At 40.9% G+C, this 18,764-nt stretch overlaps 1 protein-coding gene across 6 annotated transcripts in view; it reads left to right on the forward strand.

The window, feature by feature from the left end:
* DIP2A (disco interacting protein 2 homolog A) overlaps window positions 1-18,764 on the forward strand; it is an 82,596-nt gene that overhangs the window by 23,884 nt on the left and 39,948 nt on the right. For all 6 annotated transcript variants that reach the window (XR_010431786.1, XR_010431787.1, XM_064660134.1 and 3 more), the window contains exons 3-4: window positions 8,775-8,894; window positions 14,866-14,985. Coding sequence is in view for 4 of the 6 variants with exons in the window: in XM_064660134.1 (XP_064516204.1) it covers window positions 8,775-8,894; window positions 14,866-14,985 (240 nt within the window). In the remaining 2 variants the exon portion in view is untranslated. The remainder of the gene's footprint in view (window positions 1-8,774; window positions 8,895-14,865; window positions 14,986-18,764) is intronic.

The raw sequence follows: 18,764 nt of genomic DNA on the forward strand, positions 1-18,764 counted from the left end.
AATCTCTCGTCTCGGCCTTCACTCCTTTCTGTTGAGAGCGGGGTTTTATTTTTTATAGGTTTTTTTCCTTCCCAGCCCTTAAACTGAAAGGCTGTTTGCACAAATTTTTCAAGTTCTGAGCTCTCCAGTGTTGCTTAGACAACTACAGCACTTTGTCTTCCATACTTTCTAAAGCAAGTTTTAAAGCTGGGTTGCAGTGTGAAGCACGTTTGTTTCCCTTTTCTGCATGACTACTGCTGGCCCCGTGTCACACTCCGACTCTTGGGGTCTTAGAAGCAACAGTGACTCTTGTGCAGAGTTTCCAGGGGTGTTGGACTGACTACAGGCAGTTGTCCACTCTAGAAGCCTGCTGTGATATCTGTATTTCCAGTGGTGTTTTGTAACACCTGATTGAGGTAACGTGCTCATTCAGGAGCTCACTCAGCTGACACGGTGTACGAAGTTACAGATGGCTTTGGAAGGAAAAAAAACTGCGTGGGGAAAATATGTCAGTAACACTTTTTTTAGAGTTGTTTTCACTGAAGCTTCTTTTTCAAACTGGAGGTGTTCAGGAGTGTTTCATTCAGGAGGAGTGACTTCATATAGTCTGGGTTAACACCCTAACATCCTGGACAGTGTTTGGAAGAAAGCATGTCCTAAGGAGATGGCAGTGCAGATCCATGCTCTCTTGATTTGTCTGTGATGGGATATTAGGCTGAAGCAAGAATCTTGGGTCCCTTTAGATTTCAAGCTGCTTAAAAATTTCTCCTTGTTCAGCCAGGTTTTCTGTAATCACCTTAAGAAGTAGTTTAATAGGCAGCGAAATCCTGGTTGCTTGATACCATGTTTTCTAAGAAATACCAGATTACCTGATTTTTTTTTTTTTTCTTTTTACCAATTCTGCCTAGTTTAGCATTAAGCTGACAGGAATCTAGCTTTAATATGCTAAAAAAAAATTAGTGGGCTGTCTGCCTCTGAGCAGGAAGAATGATATTCTGTCAAAAAGACAAAATTTGCTTAAAACATGAAGCTAACTGCTTATTTCAATTTCCTGACATATGTTCCATTAACCCAGTTGTAAGTTGGAATTTGGTTAATTGGCACAGCTTCAGCGTAGCTCAGATTAGAGTGTGGGAGTCCCAAAGGCTTTGAGCCTGCTGAAATCTTCTATCATTAACAATTTGATTGCAGCATTCCTGATAGGATTCATAAAATTCATTATCCATGAAGTTTTTGCAGACTGATGAGTTCTTAGTCTGTGATGTGACTACCTTCAGAACTGCTAACTCATGTCTTTCTGCAGCTTTATGCCTTGGAAGCATATTCATGCAGTTCTGGAAGTTTAGCTTTTCATGTTATACCTCACCCACCGCCACCTAAAAACTAATCACATGGCAACTCCTGCTCTTCCAGTGCCATGTAAAAGGGATTGGGTTGCATTTCTGCTGCCCTGTGTAGCTGAATCTGTGGGGAGCCCAGTTATTACCCAGACAGTGTTAAATAACTCCACAGAGTGCTTGGTGAACAGAAAAAGACAGCAGTGGCTGCAAAGCACATTATCAATTAACAGGAAAATTAAGCAGAACACATCACCATTCAGGAGTTGCATTCCTTTAGGCTGTTCTGTGTTCTAAAACTCTAAACCTGCAGTGAAGAGTTAGTGCAAATGTTAAGATTCCTCTTAGAAACCACAAAACCGTGTAGTTACGTGAAAATACTAACTAAAATGAGTTATGTTTCACTAATCCAACCAATGCACTGTGCAAAATTAAAACCAAGTGTTGAGCAATAGCAAGCCTTAAACAGTAATTAATTATTTTAATGAAGTAAAACTTAATAGTCAATAATTGGCTTCCTCAGTCAACCTCTGTGTGCAAATTTCAGATAAAACTCTGAGGAAATAATTAATTATATCTGTAGGCAACCTGGCATGCTGCTTGGTGAACCTTCCCCAGTGATGGATAACATCAGACATGTGGCAGAGATGGATTTTGAATGCGGATAGAGCTGGGGTGAAAGAACCTTCAGGAATAACCAGATAAAATCAGAAGCATTTACAGAGACTGTCCTGTCCTGATGGGCACCAAATCCTGTACTCCCTTCTTTCCTTGGGCCAAGGATACTGTATACTAGAGTATATAGTGTAATGTATGTAGTATATATACTGTGTATATATATGTATTTACTATATATATACACACTGTATCTATATACTTTATATAGTATATATACTGTGTATGTATATACTATATATACTTAGTTGTCATCACTCTGTTGAATTCCAAGAACCTTTTGATGGTTCCTGGCAATGACAGGAGGTGATTTAGAACAACCTCAGGGTCCTGGCCATGCCCCCTCCTGGCTACTGCAAAAATCAACCCTGTCCTGGGCAGAACCAGGACATTGGAGCATTAAAAAATTCATCTTGGGGAGTGGAGTGTCATGTTGGATGTGAAATAAAGAAAATTTCTCCTGCACTCCAGTAGGAACTGTTGGTAACTGTAGACTTCTTCTTGGTGCTCGCCATGCCTTTGCCTGAATTCTGCTGATACTGCAGACACCTGAAACCATTTCAAAGCTAATTTAACCAAAAGGAAAGATGAAATATGAACTTCAGAGTTTAGGACAGAAGCCATGAAGGTGGTCTCCAGTTCCTTTTGTTAAACAGGAGTTACCCTGGAACAATTCTCTGCTACTGTGGTAATTTCCTGCTCACCTACCAGTTGTTTCTTTAAAAAAACCCACACACGGGTATTTTCTGGAGTTTTAATAGCTTGGCCAGTGTACTGTTTCTTATCTATCTATCTATCCATTTACAATATAAAAAAATAAATTTTATATATCTTTACATATAAAAATATAAATAAAACAGCTGCACTGTTATATGCATATAGTATTTATAATATATGTAGTTTTTTAACCACAGCACAGCAGCCACTGCTGCTTATCTGTTAGATGGGAGCACCAGCCAACTTTTCCAGCTCATGCAGAGTTTTTCACTTTGCTTAAACCTAGTTTTAGTTAACTACATCCTGACCAATTCCTTGGGTGCTGTCTGAGCAAGAAAAGCAACCACAAATTCCCAGTTCTTTTCCATTTGACGTGGTTTGCTGAGTTGGAGATGGATGTTGGGCATTAGCTGAGGGACTTCTGCTCTGAAAATGTGCAGGTGCTGCTTGATCCTCCCTGTTTATGTGTATTTCTGCTGAAACTCCCTCTGGAGAAGGTGAGATGCAAGGTTGGGAAGGGAGACAGTGCTGTGTGGATATTGCTGGCTCTTGCCCGTAGTACAAATCTCTCCATCATCTCTTAGGCAGGACTCTGGGAGCATTAGTTTTGATAAAGCTTCAGCAAAAGATGCCTGGGGGAGATTTTTAGAGGAAAAGGAAGATAGAGAGTGGGGAGCCTTGTTGAAAGGAAAAGATGACTGTGCTGCAAAGAAAAATCGTACCTCGCTTGGCTGGAAGGGGAGACATTCAAAGGGATCTCTCTAAAGCAGAAAGACAGACTGTTGTCTGCTCTGTGAGCTGAAGCCAGTGGGCAGCGTCTGCCAGGAGTGTTCATTTTGCATCCTTACACTTTCAGATGCTCTGTAGCTTACCATGCTGTTCCTTATTCTTCCCAAAGCTTAGCACTTCCACTTAACTGGAAGTATTTTTTGTTCCACGTTTTTTCCATCTCCTGGGTGTCAGTTCTCTGTCTTTTACCAGGAATGGTGATGTTACCATGTAGGTGCTGGTCTTGGGCTTCCTTTCTAACAGAACTCTTGCCTTATGATGGTCATTTCCTTAGTCTCCTGATTTCTTTCTGATCTTTTTACAGTATTACTGGTTATTTTCAAGTTGCCTCTTTTACTGGCTAAATGAGCTTGCAGCTGCAGTCAGTGTCCTGGTGCTAATTTACAGAGCAATCCCTGGAAATTATTTCACTAGATTTAGTTAGTGCTAGGGAAACTCCTTGCTCAGTGACTTCATTTCTCCTCTGGTGCCAGAGTGATTCCACTCTCACTAAAATTATTTTCTTTTGTACTTTTCTCTTCTTTTCTTCCTTAGCCCTTCTGCTCCAGCAAAATTCAAATGTTACCATTTTCAAGTTTTCATTTTTAAGGAAAGTGATGATGAAACCTCCTCTAGTTTTGGTTAAGGCTGGCATGTCCCATACTTCTATTTTTCTTACATTTTCATTATTTTATGTCTCTGAAAAGTATTTCTGTGGCTACCAGGGATACATACCCCTTCTGTTCCAACTAAAAGACTGGACCAGGTGATCTTCAAGGTCCCTTCCACCTGGGTTGCTCTCTGATCCTATATAACTGTGATTTTTGTTTTTACTTTTTTGTGGGTACTTCAGCCTCGCATTCAGTTAAAAAGGGATGAGTTTTACATACCCTATAGCACTCAGTGCCTGTAGTTCCTTTTTTAAGGGATGTGCAACTTACTCTTGTGTCTTGGAATCTGCAATAGCTTTTATAATTTCTTATAATTTATAGGAAAAAAGTGTAAGTACCTCCCTTGATGCTACTCCTCCTTTATATTACAGGTGCAATAGCTATGATCAAAGTATGTCCAAATTTTAATTGGCTAATTTGGTTGGCTCTTGGTGTAATTGGTTTAAATGAGATATGTGAAAATGTAATGTGATCCTGTGGGCTAGTTGAAAAAGATCTTTATAGTGTCACTGCTCGCAGTTTCCCAAAATATCAAGAGGTTGCTGTTGATGTGCTTTTTCAATTCAGTGTGGTTTTTGGCATTGCACCTTTGTGACCGAATCTCATAGCATATTCTTTTGAGACCTTGAATGTGGAAACTGGGCTAGTAGATTGACTATGTATTTTGTTCAGTTTTTTGGTGATAAATTACTTTTTCCTGAAGAGTAAGACTCATCCTGCATCTGTCTGACTGTATCTGTTTAGGTACCACAAATATTTTTGAGCTTGCTGTCAAGGGAAGAAACAAAATGTTGGTGATTTCACTCTGTGAATTTTAAAAAAAAAATCATTCAAAGAAACCAGTCCTTGTGCAGGAGGTTCTAAAGTAATCTGAATTTAGGTGGTGAGGTCCAAGGCACTCACCCTTTCTCATGGTTCGTTTGGTGATTGGTTGGTGGTCACCACACGAGTAGTGGTAAAGGCTACCTAGGTAATATAAAGCTTAATAATGATTTTAAGGGGGATGTGTTCTGTATGGATCTTGATGCTACAGAATATTGGGTTGAGGGTTTAGAAGCTGGACAGTGACTGACAGGCAGAATCCTCTTATGTCAGGAGAGCTGGGCTGCTTGTGAAGCATCTCCTGAACTGCTGCTTAAAATAGACTGTTATTTTGAGAAATTGAAGTTCTGACTAATGACATGTAGGTATTCTGCTTACCAGCCTTGTCATAGTGTCTAAATAAGCATCTCTCTTGCTTCTGGGTATTTCTGTTGAGACAATTTAGTTAGCATTTGGATTCACTGAGTTGAATCCAAATCTTGGCTTGTATTTGGACTCATTGAATTTATTACACATGTCTTTTATGCTTTTGTGGTTTTTGCTGTTGTTTTGTGCTTCCTTGAATGGAAAGTAATAATGCCCTTAAAATTGTTTCATATGGTCCAAGTGGAAACTTTATGAGCTGGAGTTTACTGCCTTGAGTAGAGGAAAATGTTGTAGAATCGTGGAAGATGCCTTTTGTTATCATCATTATTTTTAACTTCGTGAATTTCTGATACCTTATTCTGGGTAATAAATTACACTGGGCAGACCCTTGTTCAGTCCCACTGACCTGGAAGGTGTGAACACTTAGATTATTTTTGGATCCTGAAGACAAAAATGTGTGCATCAGGTGATATGTTCTAGGATGGGGTATGACAGTAAAGACTGATGGCATTGAACTGTGACCTGGAGCGAGGACTGGATACTCTATAACTGAGGTGAGGCTTCTCCAACCAAAACATAAAGTGATGAGGGCCTCAGTCCTCTGATTTCAGCCTCTAGAGGAATAGTTTTCTGCCTTAAGTTTTCTGTGAAAAGATCTGGAACTCTGCATATATGTTTTATGTAGAACTTGAACATCTCAGGTCATTTTTATGAGAAGAGTTTGCTTTCTTCCTTTACAGTTCGGAGGGAAATAACTGTATCTAAAATCCTGTTTAAAGAAATCTGGAATTTTGGAGCTGCACTTGAGGTGTCTGTCGTCTTTTGTTCCTTTCTTATTCCCAGACCCAGGGAATAAGGTAATAATAATAGCTGCAGAAGGGTTTGATACTGTACAAAGAGTCTGGAGTTTCTTCTCTGGCCTCCTTCTTCCCCTCTTCTCTCTGCAGAGCTGTTTAATATGTTATGTTTTGAAAATTTGATCTCTGCCTACCTGATGCCAGGTGTCTTTAGTTGCACATCCTCCCCAGCAGTGCCAGCAGAGGATTTTCCTTGTCCTGGCAACTCTTCACTGCTCTTAGAGTAAAATCATTTTTGCTTGTATAAATCAAAATTGCTAGAAATGTCTGTATTAGTCTTGATTCTCCAGTGTTTGTGGTTGGAAAAAGACAGTAATAATTCAAATACTAACTTTAATTTCATCCTGTAGAAGTGAATTTTTCAGTTAGCTGGAACAAGCAACCTCTTTAAGACTTCATTCTCGCTAGCTTTGGGTAAATTAAAAATGGACAACATGTGCCTTTAGTGTATCCTTCAAATATTATTTTTGTAAAGGCTTCACTCAGTGTGAATGAAGGGAGGTAGCCTCATTATCCATCTGCTTTTGCTGAAGGCTAAGGTAGTGATTTGCATAGTAGAAGAATAAATGAATGAGCTCACCAAGCTTGCGGAACGGGATTTTTCTGGCACACAATTGTGTAGCCTTAGAGTGAGATGCACTGTCTTACTATTTTTACCAAAAAGTGATGTTCTTCAGATTCATCATTGGTATTTTTGCACTATGATATGAAACCTTCTTTGAGAAAGCGAAAAGGAGGACTTAAACTGAAAAAACAAGTTGTGGTTTCTAACAGTGCCGCTGCTTTCACGCCTCCTCCCAATTTAAAGGGAAGTTCTGAGGTTCATAGATACGTATTTCATCAAAAAACACAGTAACTCTGATTCATAACAGTCTGTTCCATAGTTTTGGGAGGAGGAGAGTGTGTCTGTGTTTGGCGTTGGTAAGTTTTCGTGCGTTCCTATGGTTGTGTGTAGTCATTTTCTTCCCCGCTCCTCCTGCCCCCAGTACTGGTGTGGTCAACCAGCTGGTGCTCAAGTTGCACGTGGCTTGGGAGCATCCTGCATGCAGGTTGTCATCTCCTGATGGATTGTACCAGTCAGCTCATTTTCCACCTGATTTTTTCCCCCCACGTTGGATCACAAAGTGGAAAAGTGGCTCTTACTAGTCCTGATTCCAAGGCTCTGTAGTTACGACAACACTGGAAACAGTAAGAGTAGGGAGTTGAGTAGAACATGAATCTCTTTTTCTGCTTGCAACTAACAACCCTCCTGGAGGAAAAAAATAGCACACAAAAACATTCTTCTTTTGTTATCTTCTTCACTCAGGGTCTCTTTTGGTGAGATCACAAAAAAAAAAAAGATGTAGATATGCTGTTGTCCAAAAACTTCATAAGTGTTCTAGTTGAGGGAGCCTCCCAGCCCAGCTGCCTGTTCTGGTCTCTTTTGCATCACCATAGTTATTGTGTTATCCCTTTTTTTTTGCTCAGGCTTTGAGGAGATGATTTGCCTCAACCTTTTTAATGAGATCTGAAGTTGTTGTTTATCGTTTCCATATGAACAAATCTCGCTGGACTGTTGGCTTGTGGTTTGCAAAGGAACTGGCCCAGATTTTTCTGGAGTGGTGTCTTCAGCTCAGTGAGAGCTGCTTTCAGTAAATATTTGCATTTTGAAAATGTAATTTTCAAATTTTGAAAGTGTAGTTTTGTTTCAAAAATGCATTGTTTTCAAAAGGCTTTAGGGCAGGTAGGAAAGCAGAAGCTCTTCAAGGGAAGGAAGCAGTGAAATGAAAGATATTATCAGCCCTGTGTGGTACTATGGGCTGAGTAAACACAGTAAACTTGGTGCAGCAGGTCTTAAATGGGCAAGGGAAGTTTCCTGTTAAACACAGCACTAAGGTAAATTTGTGATAGGATCATGCAAACCCCCTTCCAACTGCATTGGAGTTTTCACATTAAATTTATAAGTGTACATGTATAATAAAACTGCAAATGTTAAGTTCCTAGTTCATATTTGTATAGTCTTTGATGTATCAAGAGTCAGCAGGGATTCTCCTCATTTGGGGGATCGAGAATTGATGGGGAATATTTAATTGTTACTGTCCCCCCCTTTGATTTCTTATTTCTGACGTGCTGGAACGTAAAGGTGAGATTCATCTTCCTGAACATTAGCCAGCCTAAAGGTGAGCAACTGCTCTGCGTTTATCTGGAGCCCTGTTCTGGTAAGGTGCAGAGGAGAAAACTAGAGAGTGGTTTGGTTCCTCTTATTTTTGTTATCCTAAATGGGAGTGGGAAGGTCTGTCACGATTTCTTGAGTAATTTTGCTCTCAATATCTGCAAAGGTTTTATTAGAGAATTAGAGCATTTTTGTAAACTGTGAATCTTCTGGGTATTGCTCTGTTAAATGGGTACAGATTAAATTGGATTAAAATGCAGTTAGAGGATGAGCTTTTTTTTAAAGGTATAGTCTTAGGGCTCCTGTTGAGCCCTAGGAGTAGGTGCGAGTTAGGTGAGTGGGTGTTGAGGGTGGCAAAAGAATGTAGATGTGGGGAGCAGATGTTTTATTTGCAAAGCTGAATTTGTACTAAAATAAACCTGGGTTTCAGGTGTGGATCCATCCCTGCAAGCAGAGAACAGAGTCCCAGGCTCTTCCCAGGCCACTGCTGCTGTATCGAAACAGCAGAAATCCCGTTCCACCAACTCGAGGGACGAGCGCTTCCGATCTGGTAAGGGGGAGAAATGTGGCTGAGACATCACGTGTCTTAAGAGGAAAAGTGCCTGTAAAGTAGTACCTGCACCTACACAAAAAGCTGGAAGTGCTTTGGAAGAATGGAAGAGCTGATGAATGTCTTTTGTTTCCATACATGAGAGGTTTTGTTTGAATCCAGACTGGAGGAAATGCTAGAAGGGAAAGAGACTGTAGACATACCTTCTGATGGGTTTCTTACTGTGAATTTTACCATGCTTTAACAGCTTTTTCATGTTTGCTGAGAAAACAAGGTTGGGTTTCCAGTCTATAAAACGGTTATTTAAAAACTTTGAGGACTACAGTGTGTGGGTTTGTGGGACTTGTTTGCTTGCTTGGTTGGGTTATTTTGTTAAGGGAAGGTTATATATTTATTGTATCTCACTTTCAAATATTTCCTGGTTTAAGGCAAGTGCACAAAAAAGGGAAATGTCACAATGGATATTCTACTTCATTTTAAATGGACACCACAGGGACAGACCTGTTTTGGAAACTTGTGTGAGAATATCAATATCCTCATTGCATCCTGTTTCCATTGTTACTTTTCAGGTGGTTGAAGTGCACTGTTTCCCTGCGAAATTCCTGTCACAATAGTGAGGAGAGGCAGGTGTTTGGAAGCTTTTCTCTCCTAAATACCTTTGGACTTGTAGCTGGATATTTTTCTGTTTGTTTTCCAGGGTAATTACACGTCTTGGGTTTGGGGATGAGAAGTGCAAGTCCTGACATGCACTGCACATCCTTAACATGTGGTTGGTCTTGCATCACCTTGCCTTGCTACTGCCTGGGCAGAGTGGTTACTGCGTGGTATTTGCCCTGCTGAGGTGTAAAACCTTGCTCCAGAAATGGAGCTGATGTGCCTGTGTACATTCCTTAAGGCTAATTGAACAGTGAGAGTCATGAACATTACAGATGTGCTGTTGTTAAACTAACAGAAATAAAAATCTGCAAACAAAGAACACAACTTCAGCAGGAAATCCTTGGGAGGTAGTCCTTGATGGGGACTGCCACATCCTTCTGTGGTTTCTCATCACCGCTCCCCTAACTCATGTTTCATTAAATATTCCTGCCCAGAACAAGTTCTTCACTTGGAAATCTAAGAAGTTCTTAGTTACAATACGTGTAATTGGATTTCTTTTTTCCTTTGGTGATATATGACAAGGCTTCATGTTCTCAGATGGTATCAAAACCAAATAGTGATGGTTTTGCTTGACTTAAGTTAAACTTATGTCGATGAAAGGTAACATAGATATGGCTTTCAGAAGCCAATATCTTTTCCCCTTTTTCCTCCCTGATTTTAAGAAAAAAAATTCTTCAGATTTGTTGCATTAGTGATTGGCTGCTTTATCTCAATGAAGAGACATTGTTACCTTTTTTAACTGGGCTCTGTGCTGACACGCAGTTGCCTGTTGTGAGGGATAACCAGCTTCAGGCCCCTTCTCTCAATCTCATGCCTTATTTATTCTTTAGGCTGCTGGGGGAAAAGGAGGGTTTGTAGTTTCTTCTTTTTTTAGCTTTCCTTTCAGTCTTTATTTCTTGTTTGCCTTTCTTTGAATCTTGCCAGTTCTCCTGTGTCTTTTTCAAGAGTAGCTGGTGTGGGTGGGATGCAGCTTTTCCTAGAGCGGGATCTCTTTCTGGTGCAATTACAGGTACTTTAGAACCATCAACATAAATTACTTAAAATAAGCAAGCAAGTGAAACAATTTTGCCCTGTTATGCAATTAATCTGTCACTTACTTGCTGTAAGCACTTTTTTAAATAGTTTCTCAGAGGAGTTGTCCATTTAAATGAACTGTATTTTTTTATCATCCCCAAATTCTTGTCTTCAAACAGTAAATGTTACACAAAAGATTCCAACAGTGAATGCTATCAATAAATACAAGCCTGCTGTCCTGGCTTTAGCTGGAATAGGGTTGTTTTTCTTCTTAGTGGCTGGTACAGCCCTGTGTTTTGGGTTTAGAATGAGAATATATTCATGTTTTATTATTCTTGTTCTAATTCTATTATTATTATCATCATCATATTTTATTTTATTTAGATTATTACTATTCCTATCTCAACCCACGAATTTTACCTTTTTCCAGGTCCCCTCCCCATGCCACCCAGACAGTGCTGGTTGCTTTACCTGTTGGTATTTGGAGATCTGTGAGCAGCAGGGACACTGGGCAGCCTATAAGTGTCATTTTTAATTCAACCAGCTGTAGAAATTCTTCCTCCTGTGCCTAAGGCAGGGACAAGAATCGAAGGCTGACAAATGAGTAGAGGCTATAAATGGGAATAAAAAGTGCTCTTCTAGTAGCTGGAGAGTTTAGGAGCTGTAAGGGTTTAGGTGATTTATAGGCCACAAACCATTTAGTGTTCCTCCCCCATCCTTTTTTAAGGTCACATGGAAAGAAAGAAAATGAGAATAGGTACATAAAACAGAAGATTGTGTCGTTTGCTACAACAGAAGGAAAAAAAATTTTGAATCAGTTATTAATTGTTGATGGTTGTTTGCAGCTTAATAAAGTGCAAAAATCTTAGAAATGTTCCTCCAAGACTACTACTTCTGCTTTTGAAGGGCAGTATATGTATTTTTTTCCTCACTTTGGTACAGGTATTCTTTGTGTTAATGAAATGCTGGGCTTCTGTTCATCACTTTCAGTGAGCACCGTTGAGCATTTGTGTTCTCTGTTCTCAGAAATGTGACGTCTTTTGGTCTGATTTTAGTGACTGTTTAATTCTCTGAAGAAAACTGAACTCCACAGTTCTTACATGGTAAATCACTTTCACAGTAAATTTTAAAGAATTTAAGTAACAGGCAGTGGTAGAGAGCTTCTTTTTGCAATTCCAATATTCAGTTAACTTTTAATTTATACTAATTTATGAATTTTTGTACCCTAAGCGTTCTGCTTCTTTGAAATAATTTCATTCCTTTTACTTTTTTTTTTATTGAAATCTGTTTCATCATGTCTGTAATGGAGAAAAATTTTTAAAGGAAATGCAGAATAGGAACAAAGCGTTCCAGGGAAGTGAAAGCAATTACTTCATTGATTTGGCTGAGAGAGGATGTTCCCACTCAGCTGTTGTCCAAGGACGAGATATTAAAAAAGATCTCAAGCTGGAAATAGATCTTAATGAGCATAGAGGGAGTGATGAGTTAAATTGGTGCCATAAAAATAAAACATGGAACAGAATAAAAATTCATCCTGACTGTCTCCTGGTTGCATTTTTATCATTTAATCCAGTCTGTTCCAGGTTTTGGAGTGGGAGTTAGGACTAGAGAAAGAGGTGGTGCTGATTTTGCCCTCTGGAAATGGAATAAAATGTAGTTCCCATGCTTGCTCCTGCAAATCTATGTGATGTTTTGACCTGCCCCGCTCTGCTTTGTTAAAAGGCATCAGCACACCCTACAACTAGGCCTTTTCATTCCCAAAATGCACAACTGCCTAAGAACGCTTTTATTTTTTTCTCTGCAACGTTATTTAATGACTTAATGTACTTATATACAGGCTATATTGTGTGTTATTTAACTCTTTGGAAGACTTTTTCGGAAGAAAAACAATTTGTTATGTTCCCCTTCTTCCTAGGAGATGTTAATGTAAAAAAATGTCTTTTAAGTTAAATATAGATCATGAAAGCGAGCGCATCTCATAGTTACTGTCTCTTTCTAGAAACATTCAGATTGGTTTTGACTGGAAGTTCTGCCATGAAAATGTGTCCTGCAGAATGGGCATTTTGCCCCTACTTTTAAGGCTGCAAAACCAGCCTTTAATTGAAGTTGCATCCCACTTAAACTTTCTGGAATTTTGGGACACAAAAGGTTTGCTTCTGGTTATCCGTGGGAATAAACTTCAGTGGTGGGCAATTACAGCTAGTACTAAAGATCAGGAGAAACCAAGACTTGACAAAAAGCCCATATGTGGGGAAGGGAAAGGGGGCAGGGAGACATAGGGAGAGAGGAATTAATCTTTAATTCATAAAACATCTATTAACAAGTCCTTGGTGTAAAGGGCAGCAACAAAAATCTAAAAGGGGGCCCAAGATAAAAAAAAATCTTATATCAAGAGATAGAGGTTCTACTGATTATTTTTTCTTCTTCTTAATATTTTTCTCTTGTAACAGCATCATCTTTGAACCTTGCCTGTTAGTTGCACAAAAAAGTTCTTTTTTGAGATAAGCATCTACACAGGTAGGATGGTATATTTGCATATACACATATTTTAAATACAGCTCTGAACAGATTATCTGGGGGGAGCTGCAGACTGAAAAGTGACATTATTGCTGCGAAGAACTGGTTGGTGTCTGGCACCATATGCCCAGGGCTTCTGGTGATTTTTAGGATTCATTTGGCCAGACTGAAGGAAACAGTTTGTTAGGAAGACTCCTGTGCTGAGTATGACTAAAGGGGGTTCAGGGCTAGTACCAGAAATGGTACTTTTTAAACAAACAAACAAAAAATACGGTGTTTTGCCTGTAGTCATCACCAAGGTAAATCCCTGTAGGCACAGGGGCAGTAGTGTAATTCTATTACATTATATGTTACATGTAAGTTGTGTAAGTCTGTGTCTGTCACATACACTTACATACCTACAGATAGTTTCATACCCACAAATCTATCAACCTGTTACATCCTTGCATCTTAACAAAAGAATAGATTGATACTTAATGAAAGAGTACATATTCTCTTTCAAATTGAATACTTAAAATCTGAAATTCTTGTATAGCGGCTTCCATGTAAAAGAAATGTGGTCAGATCAGTGCATAATCACATACTCACTCACTTTTGGGCCCTGTCTTGCTTATGGACAGTGTAAATGTACATGTGTTGCGTGTATTTTTCCTGAGTTTGAATCTTAGGTGGTAAGTTAAAGTATATTTTTGGTCTGCCTCATTTCTCCTCAACGTCTGTTCACTTCTCATGAATTTTTTTTTCTACGTAAGTTTTAGCTTTTGACACCTGTACTGGTTTAAAACTCAGAGGGAAAACTAATGCCCCCTTTTTCCCCTGCTCCTTCTGATAATGGAGGAAACTAGGAAAGATTATAAGTTGCATTCACAATTTACTGAAAAATCTCAATAACCACAACAATACCGATCTCTTCTCTGTGCTGACCAGCGATAGGACACGAGGGAATGGCCTGAAGTTGTGTCAGGGGAGGTTTAGGTTGGATATTAGAAAAATATGTTCCCCCTGAGGGTGGTTGGGTACTGAACAGGCTCCCCAGGGCAGTGGGCACAGCACGAAGGCTGCCAGCATTCAAGAAGCATTTGGATGATACTCCCAGGCACAGGGTGTGACTCTTGGGGATGGTCCTGTGCAGGGCTGAGGGTTGGACTCGACGATCCCTTCCAACTTAGCATATTCTGTGATTTTGTGACTGAATTCCTCTTTAAGCTCAGTTTTCACTTAAAAATCAGAAAAGGCCCATGAGCCTACTAGGGTAATTTTTGCTTTCTGGGAAGTTACAGAACTTTGTGTCTTTTCCCTGATTCTTCATACAGAATCACTAAGGTTGGAAAAGACCTCTAAGATCATCAAGTCCATTAGCTTCTTCTTTCTGTTTTTTTTAATACTTGCATTCTTTGTGAGACCTTTAAGTGTGCATCTTGTGCTTCTTTTCCCATCATGGATTTTGAGGGTGAAGAGTCAAACACTGTTGCCAGTTTACAGAATCTGTGTTGAAACTTCCTCCCCCAAATGAAAAATAACTCATAGTTCAGAACTAACATACTGGATATTCTGTAACTTCAGTGTTTATTTCAGGGTGTTCTTCTGAAATGCTGCTTGCAGAGCCTTTTCAAGCTGATTTAATGAGAAAAAAAATGTGTCAACTTGACCCTGCGTATATCCTCCCTTAGCTTTGGAGAGCATTGCTTCTGCCCTGAATTCGAGCGCGAGGCAGGGGTGTTGATTCAGTGCTACTGATGAACTGAATCTCTTAACCTTTTCTGTTTGTTTGTTTTCTGTATAGATGTCCACACTGAAGCAGTACAAGCAGCACTTGCAAAATACAAGGAGAGGAAGATGCCTATGCCCTCGAAGAGACGCTCTGTCCTGGTGCACTCTTCGGTAGAGACGTACACGCCCCCAGGTACCTGTTGTCTGAACACAGAGACTTAACAGAGCTGCCTGGAGAAGCTGTGGCTGCCCCATCCCTGAAGTGTTGGACAGGGCTTGGAGCAACCTGGTGTAGTGGAAAGTGTCCCTGCCCATGGCAGGGAGTGGAATGAGATGATCTTGTAGGTCCTGTCCAACCCAAACCATCTGGGGATGGTCCACCTTGCCTGCTGAACTCAATAGCAAAATATAAAGAGCAAATGTTTGTTGCTAAGTTGTTAGTAGGTTGCACTAAACTTCTTCTATATTCACATCTGTGTTTCCTGAGAATCAGGTCTTGGTTGGATTTGTGCTTTGATGTTTTTCCTCACAGTTTTTAGTGTCTCACCTAGAGATACTGTATCTGCTGAAGGTCCACATGAAAGAAGTCAGGGTGAGCAGGTGACCTTTATGCATTACGTATGTTCTCTTACATCATATCTCAGTTGGAGGAGATAATCTTAGCAAGCCTGTCAGAGCTGGAAATACCTCATTTCATGTTGCAGAAGATTATTTTTTTAAAAGTTGAAGAAAATGCCAGAGCATTAAGTTGCTGCTTTAATTGCAGAGCGCTCATCAGATGGTTTCAACTGTGAGCAATTTGAAACAGTCAGAAAATCATATGCTGTGGTTGTTCAGACTGTTTAGGGCAGAAGGCTTCCTTTAATTTTTAAGGGAAAAAAGTAATCTTCCTGTTGTCTCACAATGAATTCTCTAGAGGTTAAGAAAATCTTTCTCCGTACAGCATGTTGTGCTAGCAAGCCAAGTGGTTTGGGGCCAGTGTCTTGTATACAGAGAGGAATTTCCTAAGCTCTTTAGTTCTGGGGATGTTCTCTTGTCTTTTGTAAGGTGACCCAGGAGCAGAAGCACACTGACCTCTACTGCCCTTCTCCATCATTTCTGGTTCTTACCCGTCTTTAAAAAAGGAGGTCTGGTGTGCTGCCCTCCTGCTTCCTGAGCTGTATTTCTTCTTTCTGTTCTTTCCATTTAAAGGAAATTCCGGGCTTTTTTTGCTAGTCTCACAATTTAGTATATTGATTTTGTGGGTTCTCCAGGGATTTCATAAGTTAAAAATAATAATCTTCTGTACTGTATATGGCTTTTATGACCATAATGTTTTTGCCTGGAAGATATGTTAAGTATCTTTAATTAAAGTATCTTTTAAGAATGACTGTTAAAAAAAAAGTTGAGATGCTGTGGGGACAGTGTTTGGTTCTGTGGTAAAAGCTGGCTTGCACACCTGTGCAGGGGCATGGCAGGTGGGGCATCCCAAATAATACCAGCCTGTCACAGACCCATCTGCACAAGCCCAGAGGAGCACCAGGAACAGCAGCAGGCAGGAACCCAAGTTCAGGACTTGGAGAAGGGTCACCCTGTCCAGGCTCTCCTGGGGCTGTTCCTGCAGAGCCTCAGCCCTCCTGGCCAGGTGTGAAACCCGTCAAGACCAGTCAGCAGTAGAGCACTTTTTGGACTGAGGGGGATGTGTGGAGGGGTGTGGGATGTGGGGCAAAAGTATTTTGGAGCTGCATGAGACTTGTTATGGGATGTTTAGGTGAGGAAGCACAGATGGGGAAAGGGGTAGACTTAGGGAGGAACAAGTACAGGGGAAAAAAGCAGGGCAAGGGGATGAAAAGGGCTGGTGATGTGTAAGTGGTACATGTGCCTGGCCATGCCCCCACACCTGACCCTGCAGTGTGTGTGTGCCTGTCTGACCTTCATGCTTCAGCCAGAGCAGGATGAGGCCGCGGGATCTGTGTGGTTCCGTGTGCTCGTGCTGCAGGAGAGTGTCAGAGAGTGTCATCTGCACCTGTGCAGGTGTTCAGCAGAGAAGCCAAGTGTGCTCACGCTGGGCTTTGGCAGGGTACAGCAGCACCCTAAATAACACGAGCTGAAAGTGTGTGCTGTGACTGTGGCAGGGAGGTGGTCGTGGCCTGCTGGAGGGTGTGGAGGCAGGGCCAGCCGTGGAGGCAGGACCGACAAGTTGGTTAAGGAGTTTGACGTGATCCACATGCCCAACCAGTCAAGTGCTTCTGCTCCTGACGTAGATGACCCAGAGGCTTTCCCAGCTCTGTCCTAAACTGGATGTCATAAGCCAAACTCTGCCCTGGTCGGGCCCTCCTCTCCGAGGCTTGCGTGCTTAAGGATCCTAAAACAACTAAGAAACTTAAAAAAACAAAACATTTGGACAACACTCTCAGGCACATGATGTCATTCTGGTGGTGGTCCTGTGCAGGGCCTGGAATTGGACTCGGTGTTCCAACTCAGGGTAATCTGTGAGTAAAGTGTCTCTGGGATCTGTTGAATTCTTTCTTAGAGAGGGGCACTTTTTATGAGATCCCTTAATCTCTGTAAGAGAATGGACCACTGGATGAGTTCTGTATCATGGGAAATCAGGACATTCAAAAATATTCTGGGGACTTGCTTCAGCTACATAAAATCATAAAAGTATATGTCTTTTTATGGGCCTGCCTTTATTTGCAAAATTAGCTCAGCAAGAAGGATTTGAAGTTGCAAACAACCCAAATAGTGCTGAGCATCTAGTCTTGAGCCATTAACCTTCTGCCTGAAATCCTTGTATTGGCAGGAGTTAATGCAATTAAAACCATGCTTTGGTATTAATAACTGAAATTTTGTTACAAACAGCTACCATCAGGTAGCAGGAAGGAAGCATTGGATTCATGGATTCTGAGGGGGATGAGGCCCTGGCACAGGTTGCCCAGGGAAGCTGTGGCTGCCCCATCTCTGGAGGTGTTCAAGGCCAGGTTGGACAGGGCTTGGAGCAACTTAGTCTAATGGAAGGTGTCCCTGCCCATGGCAGAGGGTTGGAATGAGATGGTCTTGAGGGTCCCTTCCACCTCAAACCATCCTGTGAATCTGTGATTCTAGGCACAGTATTAAATTCAAACACAGCTCCTGACTGGCAGTAATGGAACTACTTTTGTCAGTCATCCTTCCAAAAATTCTAACATACTTTTGGTGTTGTTCTGTCGAGTCTCTGATCCTTCCCACATGGATTTCCTGTGATCAGAACTCGAGCAAGTTCTGAGCCTTGATGCAAGTCTGGCTCAAGGGTGGTGGCTTCTCTGTCTTGGGTCAGCTCCCAGCCAGGAAGAGCTGGAAGCCAAGGATGTGGTATTATGTCACCACACACCACAGATTAACCCCTGCAACTGCCACAGGGCTACTACTGGCGTGACCTTGCTGTTTCTCGGTGTAATTATGTTTTGATATTACAATGCTTTTACTGTAATCCTTCGTTTTTATATGCAGTTAATATTGTATGTTTAAAGGGTTTGAGGTTTTTTTCCCCTCCACTCATGTAAGACACCTGAAAGCTTAGAAATATTAGTGAGACTTCATTAGCCTTGGATCTGGGTGAGGAGATATTGTCAGAGTGTGTATTCTGTGAGAAAACTGCTTTTCCTGTAGTTTAATTTTTTTCCTCCGAAGTGATTTTAGATTGTAAATGTGGTGGTTTGGTTTGTTTGGTTTTTTTTTTTTTCAATCCTTGGCTGTTTGTAATCCTATCTTGTTCCATATTCCTGTAATTGTTTATTTTTGCATTCTGTCTGAAAGAGAGGGAAGGTTGCAAGCACTGGGGGACAGGTTTGGCTGTTCTCCAGGAGCAAATGGAGTCAGCTGCCAAAAGCTCCAAGCATGGCAGCAGACCAGAAACATCACACAAGGCGTGGACCCAGGGATGAGGATGCACCACAGCTGTATCTCAGAGATCAATTGTTTGGGTATTTTCGTTGAAAATTGTCGTGCTTGGTG

This window comes from Pseudopipra pipra, chromosome 7 (assembly GCF_036250125.1).
Source record: "Pseudopipra pipra isolate bDixPip1 chromosome 7, bDixPip1.hap1, whole genome shotgun sequence".
In the NCBI taxonomy this organism is placed as follows: Eukaryota; Metazoa; Chordata; class Aves; order Passeriformes; family Pipridae; genus Pseudopipra; species Pseudopipra pipra.